This window comes from Lepidochelys kempii, chromosome 23 (genome assembly GCF_965140265.1).
Source record: "Lepidochelys kempii isolate rLepKem1 chromosome 23, rLepKem1.hap2, whole genome shotgun sequence".
Classification (NCBI taxonomy): Eukaryota; Metazoa; Chordata; order Testudines; family Cheloniidae; genus Lepidochelys; species Lepidochelys kempii.
Genome location: NC_133278.1, coordinates 3272862 through 3296904, shown reverse-complemented (window position 1 = coordinate 3296904; position 24043 = coordinate 3272862). Strand labels below are relative to the sequence as shown.

General features: G+C 54.9%; 1 protein-coding gene across 4 annotated transcripts in view; it reads right to left on the bottom strand.

Moving 5' to 3' along the window:
- Nucleotides 1-143: 143 nt before the first annotated feature.
- The window catches only part of SAMD4B (sterile alpha motif domain containing 4B), a 34458-nt gene continuing 10558 nt past the window's right edge, over nucleotides 144-24043 (bottom strand). Inside the window, exons 2-13 of one of the 4 annotated variants that reach the window (XM_073321932.1) lie at nucleotides 21498-21986; nucleotides 13639-14121; nucleotides 10908-11147; nucleotides 9707-9816; nucleotides 9119-9205; nucleotides 8095-8401; nucleotides 7202-7287; nucleotides 6747-6865; nucleotides 5233-5428; nucleotides 4021-4144; nucleotides 3278-3412; nucleotides 144-2823 (exon numbers count right to left, since the gene is read on the bottom strand). In XM_073321932.1, the coding sequence (XP_073178033.1) occupies nucleotides 2795-2823; nucleotides 3278-3412; nucleotides 4021-4144; nucleotides 5233-5428; nucleotides 6747-6865; nucleotides 7202-7287; nucleotides 8095-8401; nucleotides 9119-9205; nucleotides 9707-9816; nucleotides 10908-11147; nucleotides 13639-14121; nucleotides 21498-21693 (2112 nt within the window). In that variant the 5' untranslated portion in view covers nucleotides 21694-21986 and the 3' untranslated portion in view covers nucleotides 144-2794. The remainder of the gene's footprint in view (nucleotides 2824-3277; nucleotides 3413-4020; nucleotides 4145-5232; nucleotides 5429-6746; nucleotides 6866-7201; nucleotides 7288-8094; nucleotides 8402-9118; nucleotides 9206-9706; nucleotides 9817-10907; nucleotides 11148-13638; nucleotides 14122-21497; nucleotides 21987-24043) is intronic. The other 3 variants (XM_073321933.1, XM_073321934.1, XM_073321935.1) reach the window with 3 other exon arrangements.

The following is a 24043-nucleotide window of genomic DNA, read 5'->3' as shown; positions in this document are numbered from 1 at the left end:
AGAGTGCTCCAGGCGTTTAGGTGGTGAACCACAGCTCACCAGTGCTCTAACCACTGGGCCAGCTGTCCCACCCTGGCTTTACCTTTGTAAAGAAATACTCCCCCCCGCAAACCCCCCCAACAAATCAAGAATAAAAAGCAGGGTTACAAAATAAGTACAACTTTATCAGAGAGGGTTTGGGGGTGTTTCCACGGGGTGGTCTCGTACTTGGTTCAGGGGCAGGTTCTTTCACACGGTCAGACAGCGAGAGGCAGGGGCGCAGCGAGACAAAGCCAGCGAACACGGGCTGCCGGGTTTGGTTTTTTGGTTTTTGTTTTTTTTTTTTGTAAAATTTTTTTTTTCCGTTTTGTTTTTTAATAACGTATTCATGGTTACCAGCCATAGTCATAACAAAAGTTATTCATAATAAAATGTATCTAAAATAACATTTCTATCTGAAACAGGAACCTTGTCTCTACTGTAGAAATAGATGGGGGGGGGGTTGCCCCGGTTGGGGGTGGGGTTGTTTTTTGTACACACTACTATGCGGTATATACTTTGGAAAGGCCTTTAACATTTAAACAGGTAGAAGGGGGAAATTTCTTTTGTACCAGTGGGAGGGGCTCAGCCTGTGGGGCTCATCTACTTTGGGGCATGCGTCTCCCCCCACGCTGTAGAGAGATCCGGGGAGACAAGGGACTTTTTGTCCCAGGGCATCTTTCTGGAAAGAGACAAACTTGTACCGAGGTCTGGGCAGGACCCTGCTCCCCTCTCCCCCCAAAATAAATCCATGGGGCTCTCACGAAGCCCAGTCCTCCCCCAGATTCTCCCCTGCCCCCCCTCAAAGCCCTGGTGTGAACTTCACCCCAGAGTCCCCTCCGCTGCCCCTGAACGCCTGAGGATACCACAAGCCTCGGGGTGACCCCGGTTCTCCGCTGGACGTGGCCCTTTTCACCAGTGCCGCTCCCCTGTTGAAACAGCATTATTTGCGCCCGCCGTTGCCCGGGTATCATTGTCGGCGCAAGGTGGTGGAGAAACAGGGGCCCCTTCCCCCAAGCACAACCAGGCCCGCACCCTTCGGCGCCTCATGGGAGCAGAGCTCGGGGAAGGGAACATTTGGAAGGTTTTAAATCTATTTGTTTTTTAAAAATGAGCGGCAAATCAGAAGGAGAAAAAAAAAAAAGTTAATCCAATCAAAAGGGGGGGTTGGGATGGGTAAAAGCCACCCCCCCTGCCCACAGGCTCCTCCCACCCCCCCAGCCCATGTAGTGTTTTTTGTTTTACACACATGCACACGCACACACAAAGCTTGGGGCTTAGGGGAGGGCTCGCTCCTGCCTAATGCCCTGCCCCCCCGAGCTCAGCAGGGCTCAATCCTCATCTCCCCTCACACCCCATCAAGGCATCTAAGGAACAGCTCTGTCCCCGCTGCCCCCCAAACCCAGCGGTGTGTGTGTGTGTGTCTTCCAGACCACCCCAAAGGGGCTTGCAAACAACCCCCTGCTTCACAGCCCTTTCTCAGTCCCCGGCAAGTTCATTAGCATCGTGAGCACCCCGCACTGTCCTGTGCGGCCCCCGGCCAGGAAGGGGTGCTCTAACCCGGCTGCCCGAGCTCAGTCTGACGGCGCTGCCCACACAGACGAGCTCCGGGCAGGGAGAGGCGACCCACATGCAGAGCCCAACATGGGGGAGCCGCCAATTCATCCAGGGGGGTCTGCCCTGTGCGGGCACAGCCTTCCCAGCCTATGGCAGAGGCACACACACCGGTGGGGGGGGGGGGCAGACACACACACACACCCCCCACCTATCAACCGAGCTGACCCTCGAGGGCCCCAGATGCAGCCAAACCAAACACCCACCAACCTTCTAATGCTTCAATCATGTAACCCTTATAATTCCCACGGGGGGGGGGGGGAATACACCCCAAAGGGTTAAATACCCTCCAATGCTCCAACCCCTCCCTCCCAGGTATCCCCATCACCCCCTACCCCCTCTCTTCAGCCCCGACCCAACACCCCTTCTCTGGGGCGTGGCTTCTTTCCCTGAATCCACCACTTGCCCTATGGGGGAGGGCATGGACCCCTCAAAGGCCACACCCCCAGCCACCCTCTTATGGGGGAGGACGTGGCCCTCCTTCAAAGGCCACGCCCCCAAGTAGTCACAGGGGTGGGGTGGGGAGTTACAGGCACTTAATAACAGTTCCAGAAGAGTTCTCGGCCCCATCTGTGGAGGTGTTTCTCCCCAGCCCGCCCCCCATCGCAGGGATCAGGTGCGAAAAGCAGGCAGGAGGCGAACCCGGAAGAAACCAGCTCGCCAGGTTAGCCCCCCTGGTGCCTTTCGTGGCAACCAGCATCGGCCCAGAGCAGCCGGCCTGCCCCGGGGGGTGGGGAGGAAAGTGAATCAGATGCGCTGTATCCCCCCCTTCTCCACTACTCCCTCTCAGGAGCATTTTTCCCCATGCTGAGAAAGGATGGGTGGGGGGGGAGAGGGGGCGGGAGGACACACACACATGCGTGACCCAAGATCCTGCTGCTTCTGGCTTCGTTACCCTGGGAGTTACAGGATGCAGCTCAGTATTAAACCATAGTTAAAGTAATAATAAAGTAGAAAAATATTAGAACATATAAGATGGTAAGATTGTAGTGAGAGCTTCTTCCAACCCCCGCGCCGTGACGGAGCTGATGGCAAACGCCGGGGGAGGGCAGGAGGGGGGTGGGGTGGAAGATTCAACCACCCCTTTAAGCACCCCCCCCCCAAAAAAAAAATAAAGAGAACCCCCTAAAGCTTCTCAGGAACCACGGATCCCCGAGGCTGGTCAGATGGTGGAGGTCTTGTCGGTGCCATCTGTTAGGAGAGAAAACAGGACCAGAGTGTGTTGAGTGTCGAGGCGGAAGGGGACGAGGAGGGGACGTCGTCCTGTGGCCAGGTTCGGGGCAAGGGCATTCATAAGGGGCCAGTGATTCCGCGTGCCTGGCGGCAGCTCCACTCACAACACAGACACCAGGAATTTGCTGGGCCCCCAAACGCCAAGAGTAGCGGGAGGTCTTGGCCCAGGGTTTTGCTGCTGACTACGCCAGCTACGTGCTGGGTTCTGTCACAGGAGCCCCATTGCAGACAAGGTCACTGCTAGATACATGCGCCCCATGCGTCTGGCTGCGATCTAGGGCTGTGAGAGCGTCGCCCACCCTGGGATGGGGGTCAAGGGGAGGGATCGGGCCCCACCTCAGTCTCCCGGGGACCTGCTGGCTTGTAACCCCCTTGAACACCCTCCCATCCCCGGGCGGACCCTGCATCTCACCGCCCAGCGCGTGCTCAGTCATGCTCAGGCACAGCGACTCCAGCGTGGGGTTGATCTCCAGGTCTGTTCCAGGGATCTGGCAATCTAGAGAGGGGGGCCGGAGGAACGGGATTAGCCATGTGGCCCCCACACTCCCTGATGGGCAATGGAAACTGGATTCATGCAGCACTCATGACCGCCCTGGCCCACCCAGCAAGGTGGCAGCTTTGAGCCTCATTCCGTTATTAACCCCTGTGCTGCCAACTTCTCCACTGAAAAATGGTCAGTGATGGAGAATCCAGTAATTGGGCTGGGAATAGAACCCAGGACTCGCTCTCACTGCACCCCACGCCCCTCCCAGAACCAGGGATAGAACCCAGGAGTCCTGGTTCCCAGACTCCACTGCTCTAACCCACTAGACCCCACGCCCCTCCCAGAACCAGGGATAGAACCCAGGAGTCCTGGTTCCCAGACTCCACTGCTCTAACCCACTAGACCCCACGCCCCTCCCAGAACCAGGGATAGAACCCAGGAGTCCTGACTTGCAGCAGATGGACGCTACTTGCCAAAACGTGCAGCCTGCTCTGGGGAGGAGCATGGCAGGCTTACACCCCACAGCCAGAGAGGAGGAGGAGGAGGAGAGCGAGTTTGCAGCAGATGGCCTCCTGCGGACCTGAGCTGGGCAGAACAGTCTCTCCAAGAACATCTCCTGTCTTGAGTCTGCCAAGGGCTGGTACCAGAAGGAGAGCGACCAGGCTACTCACCCTGGGGGAACATGATGATGGCCTGCGGGGACGTGTGGACGGGTAGCGAATGGGTGCGCTGGACCGAGCTGCGGCTCTGGCCGGGCATGCTGTTGCTGCCCCCGGGATTGGCGAACCACAGGTTCTGCGGCGAGAGGGGAAGACGGGCTAGATGATGCAGGAGACTGGCACAGAATAGCTGGCTCCCCCAGGCTCACCCGCGCCAGCCTGGCATACGGGGGATCCGGAGACAACGTTCCATAGCAGCAAAGGATTGGGGCGGCTCCGAGTCACGCTCCCCTGGAAGGAACAGCGGGCTGACGCCACGCTGGGAGAGGGGGCTGGCCTCCCGCGTCAGAGCGAGTCACAAGGCCCTTCTGCAAAAGGGGGAAGGCCCTGGCACCCCCCAGGGGCGGGGAGGTGACACTGCAAGGGGAGAGCCCAGCTTGATTCTGCAATCCCAGGGCCATCAGAGAGAACCCCGCTTTTCGACCTCACAGAGCAGCTCTTAACCCTCCCTCCTCCAAACAGGGAGCTCCACCAGGCCATTTAGAGAGCAGAAATTCATTTTAAAAAGGGGGGCCCCCCATCAATTTATCCTGCTCTAGCCATTAGATCCCACTCCTTTCCTACAGCCAGGAATGGGGCTCAGAAGTCCCCCCGCCTGCCCTGCTCTAACCACTAGCACTGGGGATAGAACCCAGGAGTCCTGGCTCCCAGTTCCATCTAGGATACCTATCTGGCTTCTGTCACAGTAATACACAAGCACCTCATAATCTAACATATTTGTCCTCAAATGTCCCCTAGCAGGCAGGGCAGATCGATTAACCCCATAATAACATGGAGAAACTGAGGCACAGAGAGACTATGATGGAGAATCTAATGGCTGGTCTGAGAACAGAACCTGGAAGTCCTGACTCCCAGCCCCCCTGCTCTAACCACTAGACCCTACTCCCCTCCCAGAGCTTGGGATTGAACCCAGGAGTCCTGGCTCCCAGCCCTCCCCAGTGGACCCCACTCCCTTCCCAGCCCTGTGTTCACAGAACTACACGTCTCTCTACAACCTGCTGACCTATACCGACGAGCCCTTCTAGATTGGTACACACTGCTCCCATTCATTGTAAAATCCCCTTTGGCTTGGCTGCGGCTTCAGCCAGAGCCACGGGGAGTCTGGTTCGAGAAACCGGCCCACGCCCGCGGCTAGAGCGACACCACCCGCCCCGCCGGACTCACCTGTCGTCCCTGGCTCCCGATGGGGCTGGTAAGTGCATGCCGAGGCAAGACCCCTCCCATCCCCGCTGGGCTCAGCAGCCCCAGGCGGCTCGGGGGCATGGCTCGAGGGGGCATCTGGAACGGCCGCTGCCCTCTGCGCGCGACACCCACCCCCACAGATCCAGCTATGGGGAGAGAGTTGGAACCAAAGGCCCATCTAGGGGAGGGGAGAAGGTGAAAAAAATAAAGGCCTGTTTTCAAGTCACCAGAGATTCTAGCTGCTTGCAGCATCCCTTGGGATTGACCCCGAAACCGCCCCCCCCACACACACAAAATTTCACATGGGACAGGTATTTGAAGCCCCTCCTCCTCCAGCAGCCCACACACCTTAGTGTCTCGGGGCGTTAGACACACCTGGTCCAAGTGATATGTGATGTGTGGCGGGCGGGGGAGCACTAGAGAAGCCTAGAGGATGGGACTGGTTTTCAGATGGTGCTTAGCACCCTCCCACCCTTGTGAAAACAAAGGTCTTTTAATGGCATCTCAAGTGGCCTCCCCCACCTGCCACTTGAAAATCTGGCCTCCGCAGAGACAGATTGCCCCTTCGAACCGGGCTTTACCCCTCTCCGCTCCCCCCAGGAGGAGAGTCACAAACTAAACGGGCTTCCCCTGGTTGCAGCCGACGTGGGGATGGATTCCAGCTGGCTACTAGCGGTCAAAAGCATCCCAGCTCCCAGACACAGGAACAGGAAGAGAGCCGGGGATGGCTGACAGGTGACCCGAGCTGCTCAGCCTGCACTGGCGGGCAGCGCAGAGCTGGGCTTCGAAACGCACATGAGCCAGCCATGCCCGCTAGGATTTGTGACCCCCCCGCTCCACAACCCAGCCAGCCCTGTCGGTCATCCCATTCCCTGGGCTCGTCAGGGGAAGGCTTCAGAGCTGGAGCATGCGGGATTTCGTAACGCAATCGTGTTGTTTCTGGGCCCCTGGGAGCGACCGGCCAGCTTCCCAGCCCCCTCAGAGGCGGGGAAGGGCTGGAATTGCGACAAGGAGCGACCTGCCCATAGCTATGACCCCAGAGAGCTGGGAATAGAACCCAGGAGTCCCAACCCCTAGTCCCCGTCCATGCTCTAACTGCTAGGTCCCGCTGCCTCCCTTCCACAGCCATAAATCCTAGTGATCTAGGAGCCAAGTGACTCCAGGCACTGCTGGGACACCCCCACCCCCAACTTATTTATTGGTTGCACCTAGCAACTGCTATTGGGGCCCCATTGTGCTGGGTGCTGCCCAGACAGGCCCTGTTCTGAAGAGCTTAGTCTAAATAGACAGGGTGGAGGGGAAACTGAGGCAGCCTAAGTCACACATCAAGGCAAGAGCTGGGACCAGAACCCAGGTCCCGGAGAGCCTGATCCACTGGGCCATACTGTCTAGCCAGATCACCCAGGGGGTGTTATTCAGCACTGTCCCCACTCTGCCCCATACTCCCAGCCTTCATGCCATTCTACAGCTGAGCCCTGAAACCTCGCCACGCCTACCCTTTCTGCTGGCGGTACCCTTGCATGTCGAGCACTGCCTTCCGGGGGAACGCCCGAAGCAGCTTCAGCACCTGCTGCTTCCAGGACAACAGCCTCTTCTTCTGCGTCTCCGTGAATGCCTGCGGCACACAGGGACAGCGCAGTCAGGACGCCGGGCTGGCGCCAGGGCGTAGAGAGGGGGCAGGAGCAGCTGTGGGTAGGAGGGGCACAGAACGGGGGGCACTTTGCTACAGAGAGGGGAGGAAATGGAGGGATTCGAGCACACACCCAGCCCAAAGCAGATGTGTGTGTGGAGGTGCGGGGGTGGGAAAAAGGCCCTTAAATGACCTGCCTGGATCAGTTCAACAGCCCTGGGGCCTGGCCTGCTGGGCACAGCAGAGCAGAACCCCGGAGTCCTGAGGGGACCCAGCAGCCCCCGCCCCTGGACCAGAGGGAGGTTTCCATGCAGACGATACCTCGTGAGTCAGGCACTTCTCTATGAGCTGGAGGTAACTGGTGATGTTCTCCTCATCAGGCCGGGAGACGAGCAGCTGTGTGCACACTGCGAGGAGAGCAGAGGGGTTACTCCCCGGGCCCTTCCAGAGCATCTCCCCTCCTCCCCACCCCCCGGACGTTCAGCATCATGCCCCCTGGAGGTGGGTCGGCAGAGGTGGATGCTGCAGCACACACGAAAAGGGACTCGCCCAAGGACAAGTGGTGAACAAGCAGCAGGGCTGGAAAGAACCCAGGAGTCCTGCCAGTCCCACCATTGCTCTAACCACTCAGTCCCCACTTCCCTGCCCCAGCCAGGAATAGAACCCAGGAGTCCCAACTCCCAAGCCCCCCGCTGCTTTCACCACTAGACCCCACTCCCCACCCACAACTGGAATAGAACCCAGGTCCAGGTCCCCCCTGCTCTAACCACTAGACCCCACCTCCCTCCCCCAGCCAGGAATAGAACCCAGGATTCCTGACCACCCACACCTGGAGTCAGGAAGAGAACCCAGGTGTCCTGTGCCTAACACACACAGCCAACCTTCCTCACACACTTGGTTTTGTTTCACCGCTAGAGAACCCAGGCGTCCTGTGCCCAGCTCCCGCTCCCTCCCCCAACAGATGAGATAAGTCATCCAGCTTCCCGGCCCCGCCAAGTGGGAGTCAGTGGGACCCATCCACCTGAAACAGGGCTGGAGACATCAGTCAGCCCCAGCCACACATGCCAACTTGAGGGCATGCCCCCAAATCTGTACCGCCCCTATCTGGGAGAAAAGCACCAACGTTCCCTCTAGCATCCCGGGACCCCCACAATGATGAGCTCCCTGAATGCCACTGCGGGAGAGGAAGCGCCTTCCGGACCAGACGCCCTTACCTTTCCCCATCACCCGGGTGAACTGCCCCGGGATGTCCCCTTCCGCGATGGGTGCTGTGGCCGACTCCCCGTCGCAGGGGGAGGCCGTCTGGGATGGGAAGCCGTCCACCGCAGGCTCCTTGTCCTCTGCCCCATTGGTGGCTTTGTCCAGGCCCGGCCTGGGGGCTCCGTGGCGCTCGGGCACCGCCTGCTGCCCCTCCTTGGGCGTGGGCATGGCCTGGAGGGAGCTGTATGCTTTGATGGGCGTGATGATTATCTGCTGGAGCTCCTGGAGCGCGTTCCACAGGTTCCCTCCTTCAAGGATGTCCTGCGGGGGGGCCAGGGAAAGGGGGCGGGGAAGATGCCATGAAAAATTAAGGGCAGCTCCACATCTCAAAAAGGACCAAGGGGCTCAGTGGTCCAAGCATCAGGATCATGGGTTCGAGTCCCAGCAGCAGAAAGAGAGTTGTAGGTAATTTAGGACTTGCAGCCACAAGATCCTGTCTGCCCTGCACGGCACCTGCCCAGAGATCTTGGGTTTTAACCCCAGCAGCCTCGAAGCAAACTCCCCCAGCTGCTGTGCCGTGAACCAGGGGAATAGCCCCTTTCCGCATTGGAGACCAAATCAGTGCGCAGCCCCATGCCCGCTCCCCTCCCGGTGCTCCTGGTTATCCAGGCTTCCAGCTGGTTTCACAGCCAGGGGCACTCCTGGAGCTATGGGAATGCTGGCTAATGCAGAGCCTTTCACCAGTGCAAACCAGCAGTGCCACCCACTACATGAATTCCGGTAGCACCTAGAGGCCCTGACCAAGATCAGGGCTGTGCCCCCCACCCCCTTTTGCACCAGGTGCTGTGCAGGCCCCGAGCGAGAGGCACAGATCCCAAGAAGCTCACAGCCTAAGCAAGGGCTGCGATCCTCATTTTACAGATGAGAGATTCGAGGAGCCTAAAGAAGAGTCAGGAATCAACCCCGGGTCCCAGCTGGGTGCCTTGACCCTGAGGCCTCCAGTTCAGAGCTCACAGGGGAAGCCAGTGGGTCTTTTACCTTCTCCAGAGACTTGAGAACGCTCTGCCTCTCCCGCAGCTTCTGGATGCTCAGGGCAATTTTGTGCCTGGCTCCTTTGGTCACGTTCTGTGCAGGAAGGAAGACATGTGGGAGTGGAGGCGACAGCCACAGATGCAGCCACCCCCGCCCCTGACAGACTCAGAGACATGCCCTGGGAACAGGTCCCAGCCACAGGTGCCCCCTGGGTGCCACGCAGCCCGAAAGGAACTCGGGGCTCTTCCAGCCGTTCCCCCCATGGGTAGGTGGGAATTTCAGGCTCAAGGTATCCAGAGAAGCGCCTGGAATTTAGCAATCAGATCAAATCAGGAGCGAAGTGAAACCTCCAGTGGCGTCTCATCTGCCTGGGCCAGGAGCTATGGGAATGGTGATAGGTGCCCATGCGTTTATGCAGTCCTGAGAGCTCTCTTCCAGCTCGGGGGTGCAGGAGTGGCCCCTTAAGTCTGTGGAAGGCCCATGTCCTACAACACCACAGTCCCCCCGTCCCCTGGCTGGGACCCACAAGGTGGCTGCTGCCCTCAAGCAGCGCACGGTCGGGTGGAGGCTGGGACCCTGCTGTCCCCTCCTCACCTGGGACTCCAGATGCTGCTCCGTGAGGGTCATCATCTCTTCGTACGTCATCTGGGAGAAGAGGGCTGCGTACTTGTGCAGGCGAAGGCTCTTCAGCCACGAGGGGACATCTGTGGAGACGGGAAAGACCAGCCCTTTAGAGCGACCTAGGCCGCCAGCCACTGGCCAGGCCTGGGAAAGCTTCCGCGGCCACAGGATGGCGACAGCTCCCGGGACCGCCGGCGTTACGTACCAGTCACTTTGGGGCTCCCCAGACCCAGAGGAGCATACCCCTTTCAATGCAGGGCCTTCTCAGGTGACAAGGGGTGTGTGTGAGAGAGAGGGTATGTGAAGGGCATTCACATATGTGTGTGTGTGGGGGGGGGGGAAAACGAGATTACAGACCATGGCTAGCTGATACCCACAGCAAGATTCCCATCAATAGAGCTCTGAAAATCCATGGATATCCGCTTCATATCCGTGGGCCATTTTTGCCGATAGTGGACCGGATGCAGATACAACCACGCAGGGAGCTCTACTCACTGGTGGCACCTGGCTGGGAGGAGGGGGAGGGGGGCCGTCCAGCACCCGCTCGCCACGTCACTTCCTGTCCAGCAGCTCGGGCCCCTCGGGCAGAGCCAGCATCCCCACCATGGCCTGGCCCAGCAGCACTGGCCACGCTCCCAGTCCCAGCCCGCCGGCTCCTGGGATTGGACCCAGTGCCCAACCCCTCCCCCTAACTGTGATGCAACATACACCGCTGCTGCCACGTGCCGTTGCTTGTGAGCCCCTGGGAGCAGCACGCGATGTGACCCCCAACTTTCCCTCTGCACCGCCCCTTCTCCTTGAGGCCCCTCCCCCTCCCTTGCTAGAGGGCTTGCTGCTGAGGTGTGGATACAGGTGAAAGATGGCTAGCGGATCATGGGTTGATCCTGGCGGATGCGGATCCACATTTTTGTATCTGCGCAGGGCTCTACCCGTCACGGAGATAGGAAAGGCTCATCCCCCTTGCTCACCGCTGCCCTTGTCCCCCCAGCCCCTGGCCAAGCAGCCCTGGTCAAATCGCTGGGAGCCCCCTGGTTACGGCTGCACAGACAGGGGTCTGATCCAGTATGGGAGCCCTGCGTTCCCAATGTCGGCCGGCAGAGCGAGGCAGTCGGGGTTCCCTCCCCAGCACGGGGTTCCCTACCCAGCATGGGGTGACCCCCCTCCCACGCCGTACCTTTCATGCCACTGCCATCCTCCTGGAAGGTGTTGCGGCTGCCGATCTGCTCTTCCGTCTGTTCGCTGCCCGAGGAGGCCACGCTGCTCTGGGGGGACAGGGGCGCGTGGTCCCCCGGGATGAAAGCCTGCCGGGCACACAGCTCATCGGGGCTCATCCACTCGCCAGGGGCCTGCGGGCTGGTGGGGATGAGGGACATGGAGCGCTTGAGCGGGCTGGGGTGGATTTGGCAGGGCAGAGCTGGAAGGGGAAGGCAGAGAATTAACATAGAATCATAGAATATCAGGGTTGGAAGGGACCTCAGGAGGTCATCTAGTCCAACCCCCTGCTCAAAAGCAGGACCAATCCCCAATTAAATCATCCCAGCCAGGGCTTTGTCAAGCCTGACCTTAAAAACTTCTAAGGAAGGAGATTCTACCACCTCCCTAGGTAACGCATTCCAGTGTTTCACCACCCTCCTAGTGAAAAAGTTTTTCCTAATATGCAACCTAAACCTCCCCACTGCAACTTGAGACCATTACTCCTTGTCCTGTCCTCTTCTACCACTGAGAATAGTCTAGAACCATCCTCTCTGGAACCACCTCTCAGGTAGTTGAAAGCAGCTATCAAATCCCCCCTCATTCTTCTCTTCTGCAGACTAAACAATCCCAGTTCCTGACAACATCGGGACTGGATCTCCTATCCTACAGACCTACCAGGGAGGATGAGCGTGGCGCGGAGAGATCAGACACCTACACCTCAGGGCAGCCAATGCCTCACGGCCTTGCGCTCAGGAAGTCCTTCTTAGCCAGGCTCCTGCTCTCTATATTCAGGATACAGCCCCAGAATGGGCCCTGCCCCCCCAGCAAGGCTCCCCCAGAGCCACTTGAGCAGAATTCTCTACATGGCTATGGTGCATTTCATCCAAGGCTCTTGATGCAACTGAGAAGCAGGAGTCAGGACCCCTCCCCGGGAAGTGGCCTGCTCCAGGGCATGCAGAGAATCGACAGCACAACTGAGAACCAAACCCACACCTACTGGGGGGAACTAACGTGACCACACTCTCTTTGCCAGTCACCCGTGCAGAGGGACGAACAGCAGCAAATGGCTTAGGAGGGTCAATCTGGGCAGGGGGGTTGCATCCGGACTAGGGTGACCAGACAGCAAATATGAAAAAAAATCGAGAGGGGGATGGGGGGGGGGTAGGAGCCTATATAAGAAAAAGACCCCAAAATCGGGACATCTGGTCACCCTAATCTGGACTGACCTGGCATCTGCACTGCTAGGTGCTCTGTCTGCTTCCACAGCATCGTGAAGCAGCCGGGGAGCAGTTCAACCCCCGTCTTGGCTCCCTGCTGTATTTGGAGGCAGTGAAAGGAGGCAGGTATCCTCCACCCCCAGCCACCGCTCTCTCCCGCTCCCTTGCCACGGATCTCCCACTATCCCGAGTGCCCCTGTGGGGGCTGCCAAGGAGCTAGCCAACACCAAGCAGGGGGATGGCAGATGAGCAAGGCAGAGCCCAGTTCGGCCAAGGGACCCAGGTTGTAAGTTACAGCCAGGGCGGTGAAGCAGGTGTGAGGTCTAATCGCCGCTCTGGGATGCAGCTGGTTTTTCCCCTGAAGTCTACAAACCCTGGGCACACCCTCAGAGGCGTTAAAGGGGACGCTGGTAAGTCAAACTCCGTTTTGATTCGTGTTGTTCCTGTTTCTGTGTGAAGAGAACATACGTTTTCTCCCCTCCTACTCCCCGCACAGACACTGGACAGCTGGGGGCTGCAGGGAGGGAAATCCACCTGGAACCGCCCCAATGGGAGGAAGAGGAGACTAAAGGGAAGGAAAAAGTGTCTGAAGGGACGAGTAAATCTGATTAGCTTTAATAATCATTCCTGTTTCTTTAATAGAATTAGAGGCAGTTATTGTGTGTGTGTGTGGGGGGGTGTCAGTAGGTCACCTCCGAAACTGACACCCGCAGCCACCCATCTTGACACTTCCCTGACCATCTTCAATCTTCATTTACCTTGCCAGTCCCTGTGGCATCTGTACGTACGTGTAAGCACACCCCCAGCTGCCACGGCACGTAGGACTCCAAGCACTTCAGATGCCCAAAGCACTGTGCAAACATTAACTAATGCCCCTTGGGATGGAAGGGCAACCAATATTATCAGCCCCATTTTATAGATGGGGAAACTGAGACACTGGGCACTGACATGCCAAGCCCTGCCTCCTCCATTGTCAGAGCTTAGATTTGATCTGTCGTCATCCCCCCTTCCTGGGCACACTCCCACGCCTCCAACCCCCCTGCTGTTTGGGCCTCAAAATATTTTCTTCTGGGGCCTATCAGAAAGCAGGCGCGGACTCTGAGGAGGAAGCATGGCTCAGTTGATAGGGACTCAGAACTCCTGGGTTCTGTTCCCATCTCTCCTGCTGACTAGCCACAGGCAAGTGGCTTTACCCACTCTGTGCCTCAGTTTCCCCATGGGTAAAGCTGCATCTCTGTCGAGTATTTTGAGCTCTACAGAAGGCAGCCATGAGAATGATTAGAAAACATGCCTTAGAGAGAGACTCAAGGAACTCAGTCTACACAGTGTAAGGAAAAGGTTAAGAGATGACTTGATCCCAGATTAAGTACCTACATGGGGAACAAATATTTGATCATGGGCTCTTCAAGCTAGCAGACTGGAAATAAGGTTACATTGGCCTCTAAGCTCCTACCTACTGCCCACGCCCCATCCTGTCCCCTCCCCGCCATGTACCTGCATTTGCGTTGCTTCCGATGCTGTTGATGGCAGAGGGCACCGAGCTGGAGGAGTGGAAAGGCAAGTGTCCGTTTTCTCGGGGCAGCTTCTCCTGCCAGCCGTGTCCCAGCTCCCCCATGCCCGAGTCCACCGGGCCCTGCCACTCGTCCGAGCCCTGGCGCGAGTGGTATGCAGTGTCAGGCCGGCCCCTGCCCTGGCCGGAGTAGCCGCTAGACAGGCGTTCCTCAAGGTGGTTGAGCCATAGGGCCAGGGAGTTGCGATCGTCCAGCGTGGTGGCCGGGTGGATGAGGGCATAGGACAGCAGCTGCCGGCTTTCCTCGATGAACAGGTTGCTCTCGATGGAGTAGGCCAGGACCTTCTGCAATAGCTTCATGTATTCGGACTTGGCTTCCGTGTTGCCAGGCTGTAGCAGGGGCAGGTGAGAGAGGAGCAGGGAGACCACCTTGTCCTTCGATTCCTGGTGCCACTGGCTGATGACAGCTGTTTGGGGGAGAGGGGGCAGAGAAGGGTGAAGAACAGGAACAAAAGGGAGCCTGCTCCTTCCTCCAGTGGCTTTCGCCACAGAGAAATCAATGCAGCCAATTCTGGGGAGGAACAAGACAGCTGGTGAAGGAGTGTGTAGGAACACTCGCAACGGCTTCAGGCAGGGAGATTTGTATACTACCGAAAACCACAGTGTGGCATCACCAAGGGGGCTTACCAGAGCCAGATACCTGGAATGACGCCCCGCCCCCAGACACGGTGATCTCAAGCAATCCAGGCGATCAGTCTGTGTCCCCCCCCAAAATGCCACCACTTCCAGCAACAAAGAGAGCTCCACGGACTTTACAAATGGGGTCTCATTACTCCCACTTTACAGCTGGGGAAACCGAGGCACGGAGAAGGCAGCGACTTGCCCAAGGTCAGCGGCAGACCTGGGCTCATCAGACCCTGGGCTTAAAGCCCAGTGCTCGATCCACTAGGTCAGGCCACCTCTTCCTGCTGAACTCTTCCGATTTCCTCTGCCCAGAACTAACGGGGTTTGAACTCCCTTCCCCCGCACAGCGTGCGGAACTTAAAGACAGGAATCGATTTGGGCAGGGAGGGTAAAAGAGGGCTTCAAAGGGAGAGGGCGCACCACGCTGAAGCGGACATATTTGTTACGGGCGTAAGGGGCGGGGGGGGAGTTGAGGGACGTGAGCCGTGGGAGCCTGGCAGAGAGATTTCTCAACCATGTAGGGATTAGGTAAATAACCGTACAGTTATTGGGAAATAACCAAGTGCACAGCCAACCCAGCTCAAGAAGCAAATGGCGCTGGCTGGACGAGGAGGCCAGCAGAGAGAGCATAAGGGCTTGTGAACCAGAGCAGTGTGTCCCAACTTTCTTCCAAAGAAGGGGCAAGTCCTAGGTCCTATATCCGAGCGCCTCAAAATCTTTAGTGGGGCAGAGAAAGGCGACTGTCCACATTGCACAGATGGAGAAACTGAGGAAGGCAGCGGCAAAGTGACGTGCCCTGGGAGTTTGTGGCAGAGCTGGGAATTGAACCTAGGTCTCCAAGTCCTAGGTTAGTGCCTAACCACTGGACTGTCCTTCCTTGCCTTTGCCAGCTACCCCACACTCAGTGGGCAGTGGAATAAAATCCTAAACATTTGATATCGGTTCAGGGAGGATCAGAGTCATAGTTTGAACCATAGGCGCTGATCACCCACGGGAAAAAACAAACAAACAAACAGTGGGTGCTAAGCACCCACCGGCAACCCCAACAATCAGCTTATCCCCCCGCCCCCTCCCCCCCAAGGGCTCCTGCCAGCCGTGTTCAGTGGTGTGCAGGAAGCGTGGGGGGGGAGGGGGAGAGGGGAGGAGAAAGAGGCAAGGGGAGGGAGTGGGAGCAGAGCCTGGGGCAGAGCAGGGGTCAAGCACCCCCTAGGAACTCAGTGCCTCTGGTTTGAGCCCCAGGCGCGAGCAAACAAAGTCATAAGAACCATAATTAATTTCACCGGATGAAATTAACGGGCAGCAGGTTTAAAACGAACAAAAGGAAGTGGGTCTTCACGCAGCACACAGTCAACCTGCGGAACTCATTGCCAGGGGATGTTGTAAAGGCCAAAAGAATAACTGGGTTCAAAAAAGAACTAGATAAGTTCCTGGAGGATTGGTCCATTAATGGCTATTAGACACAATGCTCAAGGACACAACCCCATGCTCCGGGTGTCCCTAAACGGCCAGAAACAGAGTGGACGACAAGGGATGGACCACTCGAAACCGCCCTGTTCTGTTCATTCCCTCTGAAGTACCTGGTGCTGGCCACTGTCAGAAGACAGGATACTGGGCTAGATGGACCCAATATGGCCGTTCTTATGTCAAATGTTGATCTTAAGCAAGACAAATTTTAAGGAAGGGGGCTTTATCTAAGGTACCCCACGCTCGAACCACCTCAGGTTTGGATCGGTCACGCTATGCTGGACCCCCATGAGGCACAGAAAGTTTCAAGACCATCCAAGTCAGTCTCCGAATTTTAGAGCTCTTAGGAAAGTCAGCTGTTCAACAGTAAGCTAGACCCAACCTTAACTCAAGCAGGTGTTACAGCCTCTTTGGAATCGCCAACTCTCAGCAGAGATGACCAAGCCCCCTCAGCCGTCAGAGACGGTACCACAGTGTTCCAGGACAATGGGTGTGAAGGTCTTGGGTCAGAGGAGATCCAAGGTCCCATCCACTCTGCATGGACATGAAGATCTCCTTGGTTACTTTCCGAGGGAGCAGGGTTTCCCTGCCCTGGTTTCCTGAGCCAAAATTTCCTCTCTCACCTCCAGCTGGTCTGCCTTGCTCTCCCCCCCAGAAGCAGCTGCGTTGGAGGTGCTGTCAGCACAGTCCGCGCAGCTCCAACAGAGGGGTGCCTGCAGCTCCCTCAACACTACCTCCCTGCTACTGACTGACTGCGTATGGACTGAGGGGTCACTTTACTGCCCTGCCTCAGTTTCCCCAACGCCACGGGGAATGCATTTGGATGCTTGCGGCTCTGGACATCTCTTCCCTGGCAGCACAGGCTGCAGAACTGGGATCTCTTGTTCTTTAATAGCGACTTTGGGAGAAATTTTCCCTACAAAGTCAGAGCAGACAGATTCCAGCACACCCCGCCACCACCGCGGGCAGATGCCCAAAGGATACAGTTACAGGCCCGGAGCAACCCATTAATTGCGCGGGGGGGGGGGGGGGAGGAGACCACAGACTGGAAGGGCGGAGTATGCTCAGCTGCGTGCCTGTCGGATGGAAGATACCCTCTGCCAAGGGAAGCTGCAATGAGCGACACATGCAGGCTCAGCAATCTTAATTCTTTAAACCTTAGCTCCTACCCACTGTTTCCTCTTGGCCTCCTAGGGGAAGATCCTTCCCACACCTGTGGAAGGACAGGTCTGCTGCACAGAGGGGTGACCCCACAACTGCACAGGGCCCCCTTCTACTGCTCTGCACAGTGGGGACTTATGCCGCTACTCCACTCTCGAGAGTCCCCTGCAAGGGAGACAGTGTGGGCATGACACAGGCCTGGAGGGTCAGGACGCCTGGGTTCTATTCCTACCTCTTCCACCGATTTGCCGAGAGAGCAAGGGAAAGTCACTGCCTTGCCCCGCGCCTCAGTTTCCCTATCTGTAAAGCAGGGATAACCATACGTTTGCAGGGCGCTTAAAGATCTCTGGATGAAAAGCACTGGCTCGGCCCAAGTCCTGAGTTCCCCGGAGGATGGGTGGTCCGATTAACGGAACTGGAATCTATTGCCTTCATGGTTTATTTAGGGGGATCCACACATCGCCAGAGCAACTGTAGAAACAAGTACGCGTTTGACACTCCAATCTGGGCTATGACCCATTCCTGCCTGCCCCTAGCAGAGCACGCAATCTCAGCCAGGGAGCAGGAGACACACTTGGAAAGGACAGAGCGGCTACCTCAGGGGCATCTCCCATCACACACAGACAGCTATTTTTAACCTGGAAATTAAGGCTTAGGGAAAGGCTAGGCCGCAGAGGCTGAGGCCAACGATTCAGCGAGTGTCTCCCGCAAGCTGCCGACAGGCCCTGCGCAAACTTGACAAGATTTGCTTTGCCACTTCTCTGTGGGTGAGTGTGGTCCTTGGTCCCTCGATGAACAGCTGGGGGCTAAAAGGGTACCAGGCTGCACAGGGTTGGCCACGTTTCCAATCTCAAATCACCCCATGGGGGAATTCTGGAACGAGGCTGTTAAAATTCACATGTGAGCTGAAGTGTGGCACAAGCGAGAGGGGGGATTTTAGCTGAATCAAGAGCTCTTGCTTTAAAAAAAACACCGAATAGGTAGAACTTCTTTTTAAATCTAGCCTGTTCTGAGGCCTGACACATTCCGAATCTAACATTTCTTCCCAGCTGAAAAGCAACACGCTTTTTACAGTTCACTCATTACTTGTTTTTAAATCAAACAGTCCTTTCAATTCAGATCATTTCCTTTTAGGAACAAAACAAGAGGCCCCTTAGATGGTTAAGTTTTACTTTGCTTTAAAAACTGGCTACCGAAGACGGGAAATGGCTAAATACTTTTGGCTGAGTGCATATTGTACGGCTGGCGTTATGTATTTAGCTTCAGCTAGATGGAAACGATGTTAAACTGTCTAAAGAGTTTTGATCGTGCTGATTTTGGGGGCGGAACTGAGTTAAGGAACAGCTTAATGACACAGAGAGAAATGATAGGAAGTCAAAGAAATCTGGTGTCCCAGAAGCTGGGAATGGATCACTTAATGATTCCCTGTTCTGTTCGTTCCCTCTGAAGCACCTGCCATTAGCCACTGTCGGAAGACAGGATACCAGGCTAGATGGACCTTTGGTCTGACCAAACAGTATGGCCCTGTTTCTTGATCCTTTTGGATCAAAAACGCGAAGCTAGCTCAGACGAATGGCAGTCTGGTATTATTTTACACCTCTGCTTTTCCCCCTCCTCTTCAAAAGCCCCCACTTCCCTTTGTTGCCTATTTGGGCATGTCTTTTTATTATTATTACTCTCACCTAGCACGTTATGTCTGCGTAATATTGTCTGATTTTGTGTTGTCTGGTCTTGCAGCTCTGACAAGTTGTAAAGTCGCGTAACTGCGTAATCTTACTGGCTATCCTGTGAAAGGGGCAGTAACTGGTAACATCATACAAGCTGCAAGTCCTTTACCTGTTTGTAGTTTTTTATTGTTTCTTTAGGAAAATTAATAAAAAGTTAATCACACACACACACACGCTTTTAACCAAGTTAGCTACAAAATGAAGACTGAAGAAAAAAGAAAAAAAAAGAGTTAGGGTCTTGCTGATACTTTATATATGGCATGGCCAAACCGCGGCTCTTTCACAGTTCAAGTATGGCTCATGGAGCCCCTCCCCCGCTTCTCCATCTACCAGACTGGGGGGGGGGGGGAAGGGAGGGGTTGGGGCTTCTGCCCTGCAGGGAGGGGGGTCTCGGGGCTTTAGTCCCAGCAGGCGCCGCCCGGCGGGGCAGGTTGCGCATGTCTTGCGGCTCTCAAACTTCTGAAGATTACTGCATGTGGCTCAGAGAGTCAGTAAGTTTGGCCACCCCGCTTTACATCTGCACACCAGGATATTTCAAGAGCAGATGCCACCCCATTGCCACCAGCATAGTTTGAGTGGCAAAAAAAACACAACCACCCACCCTAGATGGAGTTATACTGGTATAGCTTACCCTGCTTTTGGCAAAGCAAAATAAGCTGTATTGGAATAAAAGCACCTTACGTGGGTGTAACTGCACCTGCATTAAGGCTATTACTGGTAAAAAGTCACTAGACGTGTACATTCAAAGTGGATTAGTTAAACTACACTAAGCTCCGTGTGGATGCACTCATTAAGAATGAGAAAAAAGAAAAGGAGTACTTGTGGCACCTTAGAGGCATCCGATGAAGTGAGCTGTAGCTCACGAAAGCGTATGCTCAAATAAATTGGTTAGTCTCTAAGGTGCCACAAGTCCTCCTTTTCTTTTTGCGGATACAGACTAACACGGCTGCTACTCTGTAACCTGTCATTAAGAATGAGAGTGGCCTTAATTCAGATTAGTTTAATTCAATTTCAAAACCTCACTCTCATAATTCACTTCCAAAGTGAATTAAACTGAATCAAATTAAGACCATTTTAATTTACAATGGGAGTGTCCACCCAGTAATTTAAAGTGATGTCACTAATTTTACACCTTGTGGTTAATTCCAATTAATTTTCCTGAGGGTCCCCATGTAGACACGCCTTAAGTGTCCACACTGAGGGTTTCCCTGGTTTGATTAAGTCAGTTTGATTTCCCCATATTTATTCCCCGCCCGGTGGGTGGGGAGGAGAGGAGAGAAAGGAAGGGAGGAGGTCTTAACATGGACGCATACAAGACTTTAGACCAGGCATTTCTCAACCAGGAAGGCCACAACCTTCAAGGGGGTTACCAGATGCTGAAAAGTTTTAGTACAATCTAAAGCAAGGAAAATCTCACTCCCCCATTTCTGGCACATCTTGACCTTTTCATGGTCAAGCACTCTCCAATCAACCCCTCAAAACACACAAATAAATTATACAGGTTTACCATTATCACTGATAGTTATTTATATTTTACTCTTTTATAGTAAGAGTCAGAGGCTCAGGAAAATGTTTGCCTTCAAATAAGGGGTCGCCAGCCTCCAGGCTAAGTAACAAGTCACCCTACAAATAAATCTGCATTAAGGCCAGATCTACCCTGAAAGAGCTTTAAACATCTGTGCTTCTGAGATGCTTAAGTGATCAAGTGCAAAGAGACACACACAGCAGCTACTGCATACCAGGGAGGAGAGTTAACTAGTTCCAATACACTGCAATTGCTCTCCAAGAATCTGAAGAATGTGAATAGCAAAGGCGGGAGAGCGGCTGGGGGTGGGACCAGGAAGAAAGGGGATGAAATGGAGGAGGGGGAACAGAGGTTGAGTTGAAGCTGGGGAACAGTCTCCTCCCATGGAAAAAGGAGCCCTGGCTCCTGGAACATTTAGAACTAGGTCACAGAGAGGATTGTACTTAGGAAGAATGCTGCCCTGATTCCCGGTGGGCTGGATTATATAAACCAATTGTCTATTTCAATCTTTGGTGTAGGACAATACACATGCTCCAATGTTAGTCACTAAGATCTCCTGTTTACACAGCGTTCCAGGCTCAGTAGGGGGAGCTCTCCCCTCGGAAACCATATTGACCCCCATGCCCCAGAGCAGCACTAAGGGGCCCAGCCATCCTGCAGAAAGAAAGACAGGCAACTCTCCTTTCTGAATCAGGGCTCACCCCACTACACCAGCTTGTCTGCTGCAGTCTTGGGGGAATCCATTAAGCAAGAGCTGCCCTGGTATCCCAGCTTTAATGAGCAGAGTCTAAATTACCACCATTTGTATGACAGTTGTGCCCAGCCTTGAACTGGGAGCCCATTACGCTAGGGGCTGTACAGGTGTATTACGGTAGCACCTAGGAGCCCCAGTTACAGACACAATTGTGCTAGATGCAACACAAACAGACAAAAAAAGACGGTCCCCTGACCCAAGAGGTTTACAATCCCAATGGATAGAGCATGCCTCCTTTTCCACCCTAAACCACTGTATAGTGTTGTTGCAAAGCTGTTATCAGCTGCCCTGTCTCGCCCCAGACATGGCTGCTTTTCAGAGACTGTTAGTCTCACATACCACAACAATGGACTCGTTTTATAGTTCAGAGAGGGGAGAGTTGGATTAAACGATGCTATCTAAACCCACCCCATTCCTGATGCTAAACCCAGTCTGCTCCACCTCAGACGGAGGGGGGGCGGGGAAGGGAAGGGAAACAGCTCCGCTTGACCGACAGCAGCTGCGTCCCGAAGCTGCGTCCAAACTTACCTGCGCTGTTGGCCTCCGACTCCACGATGTGGATCTCGGTGCAGTCGGCCAGCGAGTGCTCCAGGCACAGCTGCAGGAAGCGGGCTTGGGTGCGAGTGACACGCTTGAGGAGGGAGAGCAGAGCCACCGTCTGCTCGCATTCATTCCAGCCTTTGAACCAGCCGGCCAGGATTCCCACCTGATCCCGGAACATCATGGTGGCAGGCGCGTCTACGTGGCTCGACAGCGACACGCCCAAGGCTGGGGGGGAAGGGGAGGGGAGGGAAGGGGGTCAGGGGAGAGGGGGGAGCAAGGGAAACCCCCTCACATGGTTTCAGCTTTAAGTCCTACGGTTTGGCCCAGAGATGGAGGAGGGCACGACCTGGAATGCAAATCCTGCTGCCAGTGAAGCTGGGATCACATGTGTGGGGGGGAGATTGTCCCAAAAGATCTTTCTCCGTGTAGATCCTTTTGCAGGGCTCTCCTCTAAGCAGACTGCCTTGGAGATCCCTGCAAGGAAAAAGAAATATGAGATTGATTAAGAAAGATTGGCCACCCCGGAGCACAGCCTGCATTGTTCTATAACCAGGTTTAAGGCCTCTCTTGCTTTACAACAACAGACAGTCGGGACGATGACACATCCAAACACGCAACAGGCTATACGTTGAGCCCAGCAGAAAGCCCACTTGCGGAACTCATCGCCACAGGAGATCAGAGAGAGTCAACTATTGCATCTGGACAGCTTTATGACCAGCAATGTTGGTGCAAATCAGACCTCAGGTGGGAGAGACGAATTCACTTTTCTCCCCTGTTTCCCCCACATATGGTATTGTGCAATTCACAGATTCCAAGGGACCATTGTGATCACCTAGTTTGACCTTCTGGATAACACAGGCCAGAGACCTGTCCCAAAATAATTCCTAGAGCAGAGCTTTCAGAAAAACGTCTAGTCTTGATTTAAACATGGTCAGTGATGGAGAATCCACGACCACCATTGAAACAATATCCCAAGGGTCAACTACTCTCGCCGTTAAAAATGTATGCTTGATTTCCAATCTCAAGTTATCTAGCTTCAACTTCCAGCCTTTGGATCACGTTAGACCTTTGTCTGCTACACTGAAGAGCCCAGTGTTAAATATTTGTTCCCCACGTAGGTATTTATAGACTGGGATCAAGTCACCCCTTTAGCTTAAAGGGAAAGTTACTAGACTGAGCTGGTTGGATGAGAAGGGGATTCACCTTAAGCATCAGGCACTGGATGTTGATAGAGCCCGGACAGCGGGCAAGGTAGAGCAGCCGTCTGACCCAGTGCGGCAGGAAGGTGCCAGATGGAATAACAGACCAACCAGGCGAGGCAGGGTAGTGATACCAGGGCAGGGTACCTGATCAGAGAGACCCAACCAGCCAATCCTGGGCAACCACACTGCTACAGTACCATAAACCCTCTCCTTCCCTCCCCCTGCCCCGAACTGCAAGTTCATCTTTGTTCATTTCGCATGCAGCCAACCAACCCAAGCAGGTCCAACTCCCCCCAACCCCAGGGCTGCCCTAACAAGACGTGAAGCAAGATTTGAAAGCAGCACTGTGACAAGCGAGCTGATAGCGAGAATCAAGTCAGGGCCAGCCACTGGTGGAAAAGGATGGTTCGGGGCCAAAGTTTAGGTTTTGGAAAAAGGAGATCTTCTCTCTTCTGCCCTGCCCAATAAGATAGAAACCTGGAAAGCCAGGGAGAGGGGATTTTTACATTTAAAGTCTTCTCTTGCACTGATTGCTGCCCACACAGCAGAACTAACAGCATTCAAGAGGCAAAACAGTCCAAGCTGAAGGACGTACATTATAAACACACAGGAGGCCTGCAAAGTCAAAGACCTGGGGCGTATCCACACTATGAAGGCTTTGCGGGTATAGCTGCGTCCACACCAGGTTTGCTGGCACACCTACATCGGTTAGGGGGGCTGATTTTTATCCCCACACTCCTAGTTAACACAGCTATGCTTGCAAAACATACACGCTCCCTCCAATCCTTTTTAAGCTTAAAAAAAAACCAAGCAGGGAGACTTTCCTTTTTAAGAATGTCAGGAATGTTACATCTCACTTTTCCTGGACGTCTCCTTGGAGGACTCAGGCACAGCTTGTGAGATCTCTGCCTTTGGAGAGCCAACACTGGGCTCACTTTAGTTTTCCTTCCAACGGGCTGATTCAGGTGTTATGCTAACTAGACAGCTCACACACCTAAAGTTCTCATTTGGGACCTGTGATGGAGGAAGGAGCGGTTAAGGTTGCTAACCTGGGATGTCTGGAGTTCAATACCTCGCTTTGCCAGACTTCCTGTGTGACCTCAGAAGAGGCCCATCTAAATAGCACTGCCCTGCCTCACAAAGGGGGTTGTGAAGATAAATAAGTTAAAGATTGCAAGATGCTTTGATTCTACGGCAGTGGTTTTCAACTTGTGGTCCACGGACCTCGGGGGGTCTACAAACTATGTCTAAGATTCCCAAAGGGGTCTGCACCTCCAATTGAAATTCTTTAAGGGTCCGCAAATGAAAATAGGTTGCAAACCATTGATT